Here is a 15,353-nt window from a genome sequence, read left to right on the forward strand (position 1 = left end):
GGATGAATAGGGCTCAGAGGAGAAGGGTGGGATGAATTTGGTTTAGAGTAGAAAAGTAGGATGAATATGGTTCAGAGGAGAAGGGTAGGATGGATTTGGTTTAGAGGAGAAAAGTAGGATGAATAGGGTTCAGAGGAGAAGGGTGGGATCAATTTAGTTTAGATGAGAAAAGTAGGATGGATAGGGTTAAGAGGGGCAGAGTGGATAGACTGGGTTTAGAAAAGAAAAGTAGGATAGATTGGGTTTAGAGGAGAAGGGTGGGAAGATTTCGTTTAGAGGAGAAAAGTGTGATAGAAAGGGTTTAGAGAAGAAGGGTGGGATGAACTGGGTTTAGAGGAGAAAAGTTTTACTAGTAAAACAAAAACTAGAGGAGCTACGAGGTCACAAAGTTGTACCAGTAAAATAAAAGTAGAGGAGCAATGGGGTCACAATTTGATCAATTTAGTTTAGATGAGAAAAGTAGGATGGATAGGGTTAAGAGGGGCAGAGTGGATGGACTGGGTTTAGAAAAGAAAAGTAGGATAGATCGGATTGAAAAGGAGAAGAGTAGGATAAATCATAAAGAGTAGGACGAATTGGGTGGACAGGAGAAGGCCGGGTGGGATGGATTGGATTAAAGAGGAGAAGGGTAGGATAAATCGTGAAAGAGGAGTAGGTTTGGATGGATTGGGTTAAGAGTAGAATCCTGAATTAGAAAGAATCCTGGCGTTTTCTGGAAATTAAAAACCGGGTTATCATGAGTTCCAAACACATATTTACAGGTTTATCATGAGGTTTGGATCTACGATTTAGAATGAATTCTTAATACCGGATTATCATGAGTTTTAAAAATAAATTAACAGGTTTAGCATGAGGAAAATACATTTAAGGTTTTTTTTCAAGTTGCAAAGAGATAAGGGTTATGTAATTTGAGTTTGTTGCAAAACCTCAGCTCATTAGTCAAAACTTAATGTACTACAAGGGTAGGGTTCTTTGAGGAGATGAGAAGTAGAGCAGGATAAATTGGGCTTAGAGGAGAAGGGTGGGATGGATTGGGTTAAAAGAATAACGAGTGGGATGGATTGTGTCAAAAGAAGAAAGTGGGATGCATAGGGTTAAAAAGAATTGATTGGGTTAAGAAGATACAAGTAAGATGGATAAGGTTTAGAGGATATGGGTGGGATGGATTGGGTTTACAGGATAACTTTTTCAGATATAATACAAGATTAGGTTGGAAAACTTCTATTACTATAAATCTTTTAAAACTCGAAGAAATGAACCTTTTTTGACACTAACTCTGGTTTTCTAATCCCATTTATTTTTGCAACTTGATGGTGCCTTAGATATTTAAAACTTAGAATTCTATAGAATTAAATAGTCAAACTTTAAAATATCAAAGGCTTACACAATCTGGTTGCAAAGATATAGGGAGTAAAACTTTTCAGTTTGTGACAAAGACTCTATTTCTTTATCCAAAAAAAAATGTAAAAAATTATCGTTGTTCAGTAAAACTAATATATTTTGGTTGATAAATCGTTGAAGAGTTAAGAATGGATTGGGTTCAGAATAGAATCCTACATTAGAATAAATCCTGGAGTTTTATAAAAAATAAAAACCGTGTTATGACGAGCTTCAAACACAAATTTAAAGGTTTATCATGAGGTTTTGATGTACGAATTAGAATGAATTCTTAATACCGGGTTATCATGAAGTTTGAAGATAAAATAACAGATTTAGCATGAGTTATATACATTTAAATTTATTTTTAAGGTTGCATAGATATAAGGTTTATTAATTTGAGATTGTTGCAAAAACTCAGCTCCTTAGTCAAACTTAACGAACTACAAAGGTATAAGACACATTGAGGAGATAAGAAGCAGTGTGGGATGAATCGGGTTAAGAGGAGAAGGGTGGGATGAATTGATTGGGTTAAGAAGATAAAAGTAAGATGGATAAGGTTTAGGAAGAAGGGTGGGATGGATTGGGTTTACAGGAGAAAAGTAGTATGGATAGGGTTTAGAGGAGAAGGATTGGATGGATTAAATTTAAATATAGTGGCAATCCATTCTTGACTAAGACTATTTTGATTTATTTAATCAATGAATAAATGTCGAATAACTACGTCAGTTATTGAAATTTAAAAAAATAATAAACCAAAAAAATACCTTATGTTTAAAAACTCGAATTCAACCCTTTTATTTTGTGTTTAAACTGGAATATTGTGTTAAAATGTCACATTGAGTAAAGAAAAGTTACTTCATTCATGTGTTTATTGAAATACTACAATAAATCACAGGTGTATCATGACTTGCATGGAATACCCTGGAGAGTGCTTAAACAACACAAAAAAGTTATTTCCTCATAAATGTCGTCTTCCAGTGCTAATTTTCAAACCATCATTGATTCTTCTAAACATTGATAGTTTTTAATGCAAATTCCTAATCAAAGTACGAGGAAAAAATATCGATAATGGATGAAACAATGCTTTTGGTGTCTAAAATTGTGTTGATATGCACTACACTGCTAAATTGTATGAAATTAAAAATTTATATTAAACCTATTAATAGACCAATAGATAGTCTACTGGTAGAATAACATCACAAGGTTATCATGAGCTCATGATAACCCTGTAAACTTGTGTGAAAAATCTCATGATAATCCTGTTTTTCTTTGACCTCCAGATAGTGATTGGTTAAGCAGTTTCGATTAAAACAGTTTCGATAAAGGCATTTTCGACTCAACTCTAATGCTAGAATAAAATCACAGGGTTATCATGAGCTCATGATAACCCTGTAAACTTGCGTGAAAAATCTCATGATAATCCTGTTTTTCTTTGACCTCATGATAGTGCCTCATGATAATCCGGTGCCTCATGATAACCCTGTCAGATTAGTCAAAAACTCATCATAAACCGGTAAACGTATGTCCATACCTTCATGAGCTCTTTTTTCTTCTGATCTTGCAAAAAAGAAGATTTTGCAGCATTAAAGGTCAAATTCGCCAGGTAGGTTTCTGACAGTCCCCAGGAACTAAGCAGCTCAAATTCTAAAATACAGTGGCAGGCATTATACATGAAATAAAAAATTTAAAAATCTAAGTTTATTTATTCGATTTGTTATTCTATTGAAAAGGTTATGGGTAAAGTAAAAATGGAATGAAAATGGATTTTTTCTGAAAGAATCTATTTTTAACTTTTAAATGGAAATTTTAATGTGATGTTCAAACGGGAGTTTGAGTAAAGTGTTTTTGAATTAAGTATTAAACTTGCAATACAACGAGGTATGAAAGGAAATCAAACAATGTCCCTATATCTAAATCCAAATCGTGTGTACCCTAAAGCAGAAAAGAAACTAATATTATAATTGTTTTTTGCTTCCGTGGGAGTAGTTTTAAAGTATTTATATATTATCATGATGATTTTTTAATCATCATAAAGTTTTAAGTGGTTAAAGCTTCATGCATTATTGTACGAAGAACTTTGTGCAAAAAAGCAAAAAATTGAAGAAATACCAAGAAACGAAATTATCTGAAGTGTTTTCTTTTATATTTCTTTCTATAAATGGAATTATATTTTCGGAAAGAGTAAACAGTTAATGTTTGATATCATCTTAAAATAATTTGTTCAACTAAGTAGAAAAAAGCTTTTAGAAAGAATAGATAGAATAATATGATAACAATTCTTTTTTTGAATTTTCTAATTTTTGAGTGTTGATCTACGAGAATTTGTTAGTTCTTTTTAGCTAGACCAGAGGGCGAATTTAAAGAATTTGAGCCGAAGTTTAAAAAATATTTAGTTGGTTCCACTTAAATTTGTATCAAAACAAGTTTAGGTAAATGTAAATTTTAGAAAATATTTTTTATTTTTCAAGACAATAAATTCATAAACATTGCTTAGATTAGTAATTAAGTCTTTGGCACAAACTCAAATTTTAGAATCCCTATATCTTTGAAACCTGCTAGTATAAACAATTGATATTTCAAACTTAGATTATTTGATGTAACAGAATTTATACTGTGACATGGCTAAGGTCTACCTACCACTTTGGGTTTTCAAAGATATAGGGATAAGAAAATCAGAATTTGTGGCATCAACTCAATTTCTTTTAAACAAAATTTACACAAAAAGTTTTTACAAAATGGGAAAATAAATAATTTTCTCATTTGTTTTGGTCAACTAGAGTAATAAACTAGAGTAATTAATAAATTCTCTGGAATGAAATCTGGAATTTTAATTTCAAATTTTGATTTAAAATATCAGTTTTAATCTAAAGTTGTACAAACCTTGATTAATCCAGCCACCAACCAGAAGAATTTTAGGCGATGAAGAAGAGAGGGGACCAGAAATTTCAAATATTATAAACGGTAAATAATTTTTTTGTAAATGTCGTCTTCTGTTTAATCTTAGGCAAAGAAATTATATCGCATAACTTAATGTATTAATCTTACTCTTCAATTAATTTATGGGAATTTTGTTTGAAAAATATCCAGCATTAAAGTAAAAAATCACAGAAAGTTTCGTTAAAAATGCGAATTAAAGGACGACCTTTTACTTAGAAGTCTTTTAAAGTTAATGACAATAGTTTTAATGCATGAATTATTGGAGGATTTTAAAAAGGTGGATTAAAGAAATTCATTGGTGAAAATAAAACTGGGGAATATAAAGACGACTTTTAGACTCTATTTTTGATTAAATAGTTCAATGAACATAAAATACTGCAAAGTATTTATGATACCCAACTGCCAAGAATAGGAGAGTCTGCGTTTACAATACCAGCAGATCTAAAAAGAAAATAGTTTGGACGAAGGCTCTTAAATTGGATCATAGGAGTTCCTTACAGAGAAATATCCCGATTTTGTAAAAACTATTAAATTGTTAAATAAATATTATGAAGTTATATTTTTCAATAATTCATTTAAATCAGGTAGAGAGAGAATTCAATCTTGAATGAAATAGTAATGAAATAATTGATTACTGTTGAAAAGTACAAGTTTACATGGATACAAGATACGTGACATTCATTTTCTTCCTATAAACACTTAATATATATATTTCAAACCAAAAGTAAATGTTCTAAAGGACTAATAGATATAATTTCAAGTTTCAAACCCATTAAAGGTCCTCTCAACAATAGTACCATTTAAACATTATCTGGGTAACAATGAGGAAGATATCGTCGTTATTTCAACTTAAAAAGTGATGAATTCTGTAAATTATGTTCACTAGTCACTTTTATGGACTATGGAAAAATTAAATATTTCAAGATATAAAAACTAAAGTGGTTTCCTTGTTTGTTTTTAAATAACTATTTAATTCCTTACAATTACAAAAGACGACATTATGAAACGTCAGCATTTCTGGAGAATACGACCTTTGTTACGATCTTCAGTACCCCAGAAAATGCGTCAAGTTTGCGTAGGTTTTCTGATGCGCTATCTTTAATTAGCAAAGTCTTTGGATTAGTGTGTGTGTGTGTGGGGGGGGNGGGGGGTATAGCCACCAACCAGATTAGGGTTTCCAGCACCAACACTAGGAATACAGAGATGAGCATGATTATCACAAGGGAAATTAAGGACAATAATATTTGAATATAATAAATATATTCAGAAAAAATACTATAAAAAACTTACTTACTTTAGATTGAGACCATCCTCTATGAACCTAACTGCAGGATGGTAAAATTCACTCAATCCAACATTTTGGCTCAAAATACTAGAATAAAAAAAGAAAAACTTAATTTTTATTTAGTATTTTGCCAACCTTTAAATACTTATTTTATAAAAATTCACTTTAAAATGTTTTCTTTCTTATTTACCTGAGAGTTGGACAAATAGAGAAGATAACTTTGTTATTTATACAATCCTAGGAAATCATTTAAATTTTTTAAATAGATAAATTTGAATCATTTCAATTATTTGAATTATTGTTGTGTTCAAAAATGAAAAAAAAATACAATGATCTCCTAAACACTGTAAAATAAGAAGACATTAAAGCACTAATACTTGTATTTAATCAAAAAGCTTTACCAATGACTTGAAAAAATCAACTTGTTAAATAAAATGGATCTGTGTACATTACACAACTGCTGAGTGTCATGCTTAATGGACCATTAAAATTTAACTTGACTGTAACAGTCATCATTCAATTCAACGTAATTATTCTCAAATAATTGTTTTTTTAAAACATCAACAAAATTAAGGCTTTAATTGCCACTATTCTTATCCCTATTTCTTTTCAACCTGATGGTGAAACCCTTCGATAATTTAAACTTAGATTATTTAACATAGTTTAAAATATCTAAGGTCTACTACATTTGGTTGCAAAGATACAGGGATTAGAAAATCTGAATTTTTTTAAAAGACTCAATTTCTTTGAATTTGAATTTAAATTTAAATTTGAATTCAAGTGATTTCCTTGAATAAAGAGTTATCATCTACTACCCTGTATCCCTCGCATATTCTGTTAACTCCCAGTTTTTCTAAACAAAAGAAGACTTTTAGAAATCACCATTTTAAAAGTTACATTGCCGATGTTAACCCTATCACGATTGGGGGGAGGGGTCCAGCCCTTTCGCCCTGTGGTTTATTATTCTTGTTTAGAGGAATATATTTGATATTCATTATTCTTGTTTAGAGGAATACATTTGATATTCATTTTTCTTGTTAAGAGGAATATATTTGATATTCATTATTCTTGTTTAGCGGAATATATTTGATATTCATTATTCTTGTTTAGAGGAATATATTTGATATTCATTATTCTTGTTTAGAGGAATATATTTGATATTCATTATTCTTGTCTACAATAATATATTTGATATTCATTATTCTTGTTTAGACAATACAAGTTAAAGGGTACTGAGGTGAATCGGGAATGTAACTCAGGTAAAACAAGGGTAAAATATGTTAATGGTTTAAGAGAGATATTTTGATACCCATCTTGATTTTTTTTTGCTTACATGTGTGACTTAATTTATACATAAATGCAAAAATCTAAATGAGTCTTTAAAAAAAAATTTCAAATGTTTTTTTTTAATTTTATAAAAAAAACTGTAGAACTGGTGCGAGGCATGGATTTCAGTATTGTTAACAAAAAAAAGGGGGAAGCTTAAACTCAACCCACGGCATGCACTAAATCTATATTGTTCACTCTTAAAATCATACATGATTCATAATTGTACCTCATTTACTTTAATACATCTCCATAGAACTTACACAACTTACTCTAGCTTCCTAAAAGTCAAGCTGGTGCTTTGGAGTTTTCAGTGCTGTAAAAGTGTTTTGCGGCTTCATTTATCAAAGTCAAATTTACAAAAACTAATACAGATACCGATAAAAATGCGACAATTTCTACTTAAATATTGTTAAGATTAAGATTTATGGGATATAGCCGTACCTTATTTTAAAAAGTTTTGAGGGTAACCTAGCTTCTAAATCAGGTTATGATTTGAAAGATGATTAAATTAATATATAATCGCATAATGTTTAATTGTTTGGGTAGCTTGATAAGTAAAACCAATGTAAAGTGTACGTTACCTAAAGAATAAAATATTTTTGCTGAACTCCCAAAAGCTCCTAGATTCAGAGACATATGAACTTTCTTTGATTTGGCATCTAAATTGATAAAAATAAATAAATAAAATCATAAGTATTATGGGGATGAATCGTTTTCACTTTTTTGAAAACCAATCGTTTTATTTATTTTGACGAAGAAAAAACGAAAAATCTGAATAAAAAATCTTACAATCGTTTTTTAGTTTTAGTTTGTCGTTTCGTTGACGTTGGCGTTTTAAACAAAGTATATTTTTGGTCGGAAAATCCTTAAAAAAAACGATTGCATGGTTGTCTTGTTTTTTGTTTATTAAAAGTTCGTTCTTTGTACTGTGTGTTCGTTTTTTCTTTCTTAAGACAGGTTAAAAGTAAGCCTTACAATTTTTTATACTTTTAGCGTCTAATCGGCCGGGCAATGTTCCCTTAACAAACGGCAAGTTTTAAAACTGAACAGAAGAATCCGTTAATGAACGGCAAAAACCGTTAATTTTGAAATAGTTAAGTATTCGATATAGCCGTTATTGAAAAATAATTAACGTTTAACAAAAAATTAACAAACAGAATAAATAAATGTTGTGTATTTTGATGTTTTTAAAAGTTGTCTTAAAATTTATAACGACTGGCACCTCCAACGATTTCTGAAATATCTTAACAAATTGTAAATCTTAGAAAACTGTTAACAAAAGGCCTAAACATGCCCAGCTCTAGTGTTGAATTCTTTTAACTTCAAAAATGTTTTGAAGTTACACATTGGAACAATACAATCCCGGTATTCATGGGTCTTTAAAGTCCAAATACGAAAAAAAAAATAGTTTTTGTTCCAGGATCCTTTTTCAAGGAACACTTTCCAGTTAACAGTCAAAATGAAGAAATAAACCTTTTTAACTTAAACTTTAAATCAAAGGAATTGAGTCTTTGTCACATTCTCAAATTTTCTAATCCCTAATATATCTTAGCAACTAGATGGTGTAAATCTTTTATCTTTTAAGCTTTAATAATTTGATCTACCAGAATTTATAGTTTGAAATATCTGCGACATTGGGCTACAAAGTTATAGGGATTAGAAAATCTGAGTTTGTGTCTAAGACTCAATGCCTTTGCAAGCTTGAGATTTCTTATAAGATCCCAGTACAGTTTTCTAGGCTTCTTTTGATTTTGAAGGGTCAAATTTTTAAATCATTAGTTTTGAAATTAAAAATTTAGTTCAGCGCCTTTTCAGCTAAAATGTGTTACCTCTGAGGCTCTGAACAGATTCATTGTCAATAAACTTTTATACTTTTAATTTATGAAGTGAGGTGACCGGCGTTGCCCGTTGAATTTTAAAAACACTTTGGAAGAAAATGGATTTAAAATTTTAAAGAAAAAAATTCTCTTTTTGAATAAAAATCGATTAAAAAAATTTTTAAAAAATATCAGTCAATTTGGTCCAGCAGTTCGGCCAGCTAAAGCTAATTTATATACATATAATTTATATACATATAATTTATATGCATATAATTTATAAATATTACCTTTAATAGATGTTTCTATTTCCTGAGAAAAAAATCCAGGAATTTCTAGTTCTTTTTCTAAAAAATATTTAAGTGTAAAATTCAAAAAAAATTTTCTCTATAGCACTCTCATTTTCTCTTTAGCACTATCATTTTCTCTATACCACTATCATTTTCTCTATAGCACTATCATTTTCTCTAAAGAACTATCATTTTCTCTATACCAATCTCATTTTCTCTACACCACTCTCATTTTCTCTATACCACTTTCATTTTCACTATACCACTCTTATTTTCTCCATTGCATTTTCATTTTCTCTATACTACTCTCATTTTCTCTATACCACTCTCGTTTTCTCTTAACCACTCTCATTTTCTCTATAACACTCTCATTTTCTCTATACACTCTTATTTTCTCCATTGCATTTTCATTTTCTCTATACTACTCTCATTTTCTCTATACCACTCTCGTTTTCTCTCATTTTCTCTATACCACTCTCATTTTCTCTATACCACTCTCATTTTCTCTATACCACTCTCATTTTCTCGATACCACTCTCATTTTCTCTTTACCACTCTCATTTTCTCCATACCACTCTCATTTTCTCTATACTAGTCTTATTTTCTCTATACCACTCTAATTTTCTCTATAATACTCTTATTTTTTTCTATTGCACTCTCATTTTCTCTATACCAATCTTATTTTCTCTATACCACTCTAATTTTCTCTATAGCACTATCATTTTCTCTATAGCACTATCATTTTCTCTATACCACTCTCATTTTTTCTATACCACTCTCATTTTCACTATACCACTCTTATTTTCTCCATTGCATTTTGATTTTCTCTATACCACTCTCATTTTCTCTATAACACTCTCATTTTCTCTAAACCACTCTCATTTTCTCTATACCACTCTCATTTTCACTATACCACTCTTATTTTCTCCATTGCATTTTGATTTTCTCTATACCACTCTCATTTTCTCTATAACACTCTCATTTTCTCTAAACCACTCTCATTTTCTCTATACCACTCTCATTTCCTCTTTACCACTCTCATTTTCTCTATACCACTCTCATTTTCTCTATACCACTCTCATTTCCTCTTTACCACTCTCTCTCATTTTCTTTATACCACTCTCATTTTCTCTATACCACTCTCATTTTCTCTATACCACTCTCATTTTCTTTATACCAATCTCATTTTCTCTATAAAACTCTCATTTATGACTTTTAGAAAAAAGCACTTTAAGGAAAAGGTTTTGTTGTAACAAAAAACTTGATGGTGTTTCTGAAATTGTTTAGCACTTAGCTTATTTTGCTTATGCTTGCTGCAGATCTAAATTTACATTTAAAATGTATGTCACTTAATACTAGAAAAAAATAAGATTTGTTTTATTTACATATTTTCCGACGTACTTAAAGCTATTTTTAAAACCTTTCCAGTCGGAGGACTAATTTCCTTTATGAATTGACCTTGAAAAATTGGTCTCTGAACGTTGGATCTATTTCAGAGGAAATTATTTTCAAAACTAACACTAACACACCAATGGCCGAATTTAAAGAATTTGAGCGGCGGTTTAAATTTAAGCCGCGGCTTAAATATTGTTGGTTCCATTTAAAATTGTATCAAATGTTTCAATATTTAAGCTGGCGCTTTATTTAAACCGGGTTTTGACGGATTTAAACCGCGGCTCAAATTCTTTAAATTCCATCTCAAGTCTGCAATGATATCTTATGCAAACGTATAAATCTTTAGATCCGAGCCAAGTTGAACAAACTACACACATTTATAACTAAGGGCTATAACTATTTATTGAAACAAAAAATGCCAACTTTAAACTAATAATAAGGTGTGAGAATCAGTTTTTGATGATACTTGAATTCATTTTCGAACATTTCAGCTCATGTCAGGTTTTAAGAAAATATCCTGAGATGGAATTTAAAGAATTTGAGCCGCGGTTTAAATCTGCCAAAACCTGGTTTAAATTAAGCGCTGGCTTAAATCTTGAAACATTTGATACAATTTTAAGTGGAACCAACCAAATGTAAGCCGCGGCTTAAATTTAAACCGCCGATCAAATTCTTTAAATTCGGTCACTGGTTTTGAGACATAAACTCGAATTCATATCAATGTAAATTTTCAAGCTTTTACGCACTTACGTCACAAAAACAAGATTTTCAATAAGGTAATATAGAAACAAAATGGAAAATAAAATCATAAATATTCTTTTAAAATTTAAAAATCATCATTGCATTGATAAATTAAATTGTTAATATTATTTTGTTCTTACAATGTAGATTTAACTAGTAATGCAGGATATTGTTAGTTAAAAATGCGGGAAATAAATTAACTTTATTCTTTTAATAAACAAATAAAATAAATTTTAGTTAATTTTTCAGTGATTTTTTTGTAATTTATGAAATTGGGCTTTGTTCTGAAAAGCGGAATATAGTCAAAACAGAAAAGTGGGTTTTGTCTCGAAAACGCAACAATGATTCAAATTCAGGATATGTTCGAAAATGGAAAACCTGACATTGTCTTGAAAAATGTCAAGGTTTTAATATAAAAAGAATTCCTTTTATAATTTCAATTACACAGAGGAGTTAAAAATTGGGAATTGTTGTCCTCGTCATGTTTAATAAAATGTTGGTAGGCATTAATTTACTATCAATATGGGCCGGAATCCTAAAAACCAAGTCTTTCAATTTGTGCCCATTTCTAACACCCAGTGTTAGAAATTAGTTTTGGAACTAATATCCCCTGTAATATTTACTTTTAATTTAAGGAATTGTTCTAGGATGGGAGGAGGGAAGGGGTAAGGTCGAGATGCCCCACCCCCCTCCAGCCTTTTATAGGGTTAAAATTAAACCTTTATACTATCTATACCTTGAGGTGTATCAAGACCTCCTTCTCTCTCCTTCATGCAAACATACTCTAGTCCAACAACTCCCTCCTCCCTCAAGTAAATTTTATGGTATTTACAAATATTTTGTAAAAACAATCTTGAAATCTCAGCAAATATGTACTGCAAATCAATCTTGAAATGTTACCAAATATTTTGCAAACACTATCTTGAACAAATAATTAAATATTTTGCAAAATCTGGTTTGCCCAGGAAACCGATCAGTGATCATATGCTTAAAACAATAGCGTTTTCAAAAATCTTTGCAACCATATGGTGCAAACATTTGATTTTTAAACCTTTGATTATTATTATAACAGTTGAAAGAAAAAAAAACAGTTTATAGAAAATGTCATTATGTACAACGATTCACACATGAGGGTTATAAAAATTTAATTAGGTGAAGATTCAAGATTAAAAGTATATTTGAAGCATTAAAATTTAAAGTTTTCATTTTTATCTCTCTTTTTTCTCAGCTCAAGTTTAATTTTCTTTTTCCATTCTGAATCTGACAGATTTTTCCGACATCTTGCAGAGTTATTGGACTTTTCAAAACTTTGGAAGAGGTTAAAAGAATATATCAACAGTTTTCCCTATGAAAATTAATTATTTTTCATTGGTGCTTCACGATAACAGTGAGTTACAAATTTATGCTGGAGACAATATTAAAACAAAATGTAAGAATTTAACCTGTTTTAAAAATGACGATACTTTTAGTTAGGGTCCAGTCGGAATTCTCTTGCGCGGAATTGTGCAAAATTGCGTGGACGTGGAATAATGCAGAATTAAAGAGCTCAATTACGGATTTGCGAGGAATTAGAATACACAATCGTTGTAAACCCCACTCAGTTTTACTCGAATTAAGTAGAGATGAGCATTCTTGTTTTTAAACGAACCAAATTTAAAAATGAAATAAAAAAACGATATTTTTACTAATTTTTATAAACAACATAAATAAAAAACAATCGTTTTTTTTACTGAACAAACGATTTTACTGAGAAAATTAAGGAATTATAAATGAACGATAATGTTAAGCACAAATGAATTTTTTTTTGAACGATTGAATAATAAATGAAAAAAAAGTCGAACTTGCCCCTCTCTAGATTTGAGTCACATTTCAAATGGAAGCTCATTTTAAATAAAACTTGTCTTAAATCATAATCTTCAATTCACAAAATTAGAATTTCAAGACATCCTGTTCAATTTCCTTGATCTAGATTCTAGTCTTACTTTAGACATATTTCAATTTTTTCCGCCATTTTGTTATCTTGGCCATCTTGAAATTGTAATATAATTCCACAGTTGATATCAGCTGAACGTTTTCCACCTAGATATTACATTGTTATTATCATTTTACTTAGAATTCTAAATTTAAAATTTAATTAATGAAAAAAATTCTTTTAACAAAAAAGAATGTTTAAAAACAGATAAAGGAAATGAGTTTTGCCATAAACTCTGAGTTTCTAATCTCCTGATCTTTGCCACCCGATGTTGTAGAACGGGCTGGTAAAAACTCTTTAACATAATGGAGATTTTTGAAAATTAACAGAACAGTCCATTAATGAACGGCAAAACCGTTAATTTTTATATTGTTAAAAAGAGTGTTCGCAAAAAAAGAAGGGGGTAAAGGCTTAAGTAGAAAATTATCAGATGGTGATTGCTTCTAATCTTACTTCAATCTGTTGCGTCTATAAGGAGAAAATTGATAAAAACGACTCATAGCGTAGCATTCATAAAAGTTCAAAAAGTTGCAATATTCGACTCGGATTGTAAAAAATCTATTTAATTCTAAACAAACTATTCAGATATTAAAACCTACAATCATTGATTTTTTTCGACGTATTCGTTTAAAGTTGAGATTTAAAAAAAATATAACTATTTTTCATGGCTGGCGCTGGATTTTCGAACATTCCTGACAAATATGAAAAAGTTGTCTTCATTATTTAAAATCCTTACAAAAGGAATGAATATGTCAAAAGTAAAATATATTTTATACCTTTTAATCCTTGTTGAATAGATGTTATACCTTTATATCCTTGTAGAATAGATTTTATACCTTTTAATCCTTGTTGAATAGATGTTATACCTTTAGATCCTTGTAGAATAGATTTTATACCTTTTAATCTTTGTTGAATAGATGTTATACCTTTAGATCCTTATCTCCAACTTCTGTATTATTTCTATAGTTGACTTCATTCCTTCGTGATTATTAAGAAAACCAACTTTTAATATTCCTGTCATTAAACTTTTAAAATAGTCATCATACTTGCTTTCAGTTTCTTAAAATTATTTAATGAAATCGTTTGTTCAGTTTAGTTCGAAAAAAATCTTTCGTTCAGAAAAAGAGATTTTTTATTTAGTTCAAATTAACGATTAAGAAATCATTCGTTAACAGTCAGCCTGGCCAATAAAATGTGAACGTTTCTCGACAATTTTAAATCGTTTTTTGTTCATTTATTTGTCCATTGCATGATAATATTTCTCAACCACGCCATCATTCACGAAAAATGTTGTTCGTTGACAAAATTGGAGCCCATCTCCAATCTCAAATCTCTAATCTCTAACTTCTTATCTCTTACTTCTAATCTGTAACTTTTAATCTCTAATCTCTCTAATCTCTAATCTCTAATCTCTAATAACAGTTGTGCCCATCTAACCTGACATATTTCCTTGGCTATTTTCTTGATTACATCTAGGTCGTCTTTAACCACCTTGATACATTGATCCAGCCTCTCTATATTTACACTTTTTCAGTACAATTGTAATTTTGTCAATCATATTCCAAAGGTATTGAGTCTTTGTCACAAACTCAAATTTTATAATCCCTATATCTTTGCTACCTGATGGTGTAAACCTTTCAAATTTCAAACTTAAATTATTTGGTCTATGAGAATTCACAGTTTGAAATAACAAAGATTTACAACATTGTGTTGCAAAGATAAAGGGATTAGAAATTCAACGTTTGTGGCAAAGAGTCAATTTCTTTATGCTCGAGAAAAATGCAAAAATTTTGCGAAAAAAAAATACTGAAGAGAAATTATTTATTATTACATAATACAACTTCTAATGCTGAACTCTCAGAGCAAAGAATTGTTTGCGCAATTAATCGTTGCAGCTACAACGTTTATGATATTCGCGAAAATAAGTTTTGCAAAAAGTATTTTGCAATATTTCGCATCGTTTTCGCATTTTTTGTGCTTCATTCATTTTCGCAAAAAAATACGAAATTTCGTTGAAAAGTTTGCAAAATACGAACGAAAATTTCCTTTTTTAATAGTTATCTCTTGCTTAAATCAATTTGTATACAAAGTATTAAAGATTGTTCTTAAAGATGTATTAAAGATTAGCATAGGTGTTACCCAATGCTATTTTTGTTTTATGTAAATGGAGGGGGGCCGGGGAGTGTATCCCCCCCCCCATATGTTAT

At 30.0% G+C, this 15,353-nt stretch overlaps 1 protein-coding gene and 1 long non-coding RNA gene across 2 annotated transcripts; both read right to left on the reverse strand.

Moving 5' to 3' along the window:
• Positions 1-5,471: 5,471 nt before the first annotated feature.
• On the reverse strand, positions 5,472-5,879 carry LOC111711210 (uncharacterized). Its single transcript, XR_002767206.1, has 3 exons — positions 5,793-5,879; positions 5,612-5,689; positions 5,472-5,506 (listed from the first exon to the last, which is right to left on the reverse strand). It is a non-coding gene; the product is annotated as an uncharacterized LOC111711210 (long non-coding RNA).
• Positions 5,880-6,378: 499 nt separating this feature from the next.
• LOC111711217 (uncharacterized) lies at positions 6,379-14,023 on the reverse strand. The gene is made up of 6 exons (XM_023485506.1): positions 13,983-14,023; positions 13,157-13,253; positions 11,911-11,981; positions 9,039-9,095; positions 7,513-7,590; positions 6,379-6,455 (listed from the first exon to the last, which is right to left on the reverse strand). Exons 2-6 carry the CDS (start codon positions 13,183-13,185, stop codon positions 6,379-6,381), a joined length of 312 nt encoding a protein of 103 aa, XP_023341274.1. The 5' UTR covers positions 13,186-13,253; positions 13,983-14,023.
• Between the last annotated feature and the right edge of the window lie 1,330 nt (positions 14,024-15,353).

This window comes from Eurytemora carolleeae, unplaced genomic scaffold (genome assembly GCF_000591075.1).
Source record: "Eurytemora carolleeae unplaced genomic scaffold, Eaff_2.0 scaffold1131, whole genome shotgun sequence".
Lineage (NCBI taxonomy): Eukaryota > Metazoa > Arthropoda > Copepoda > Calanoida > Temoridae > Eurytemora > Eurytemora carolleeae.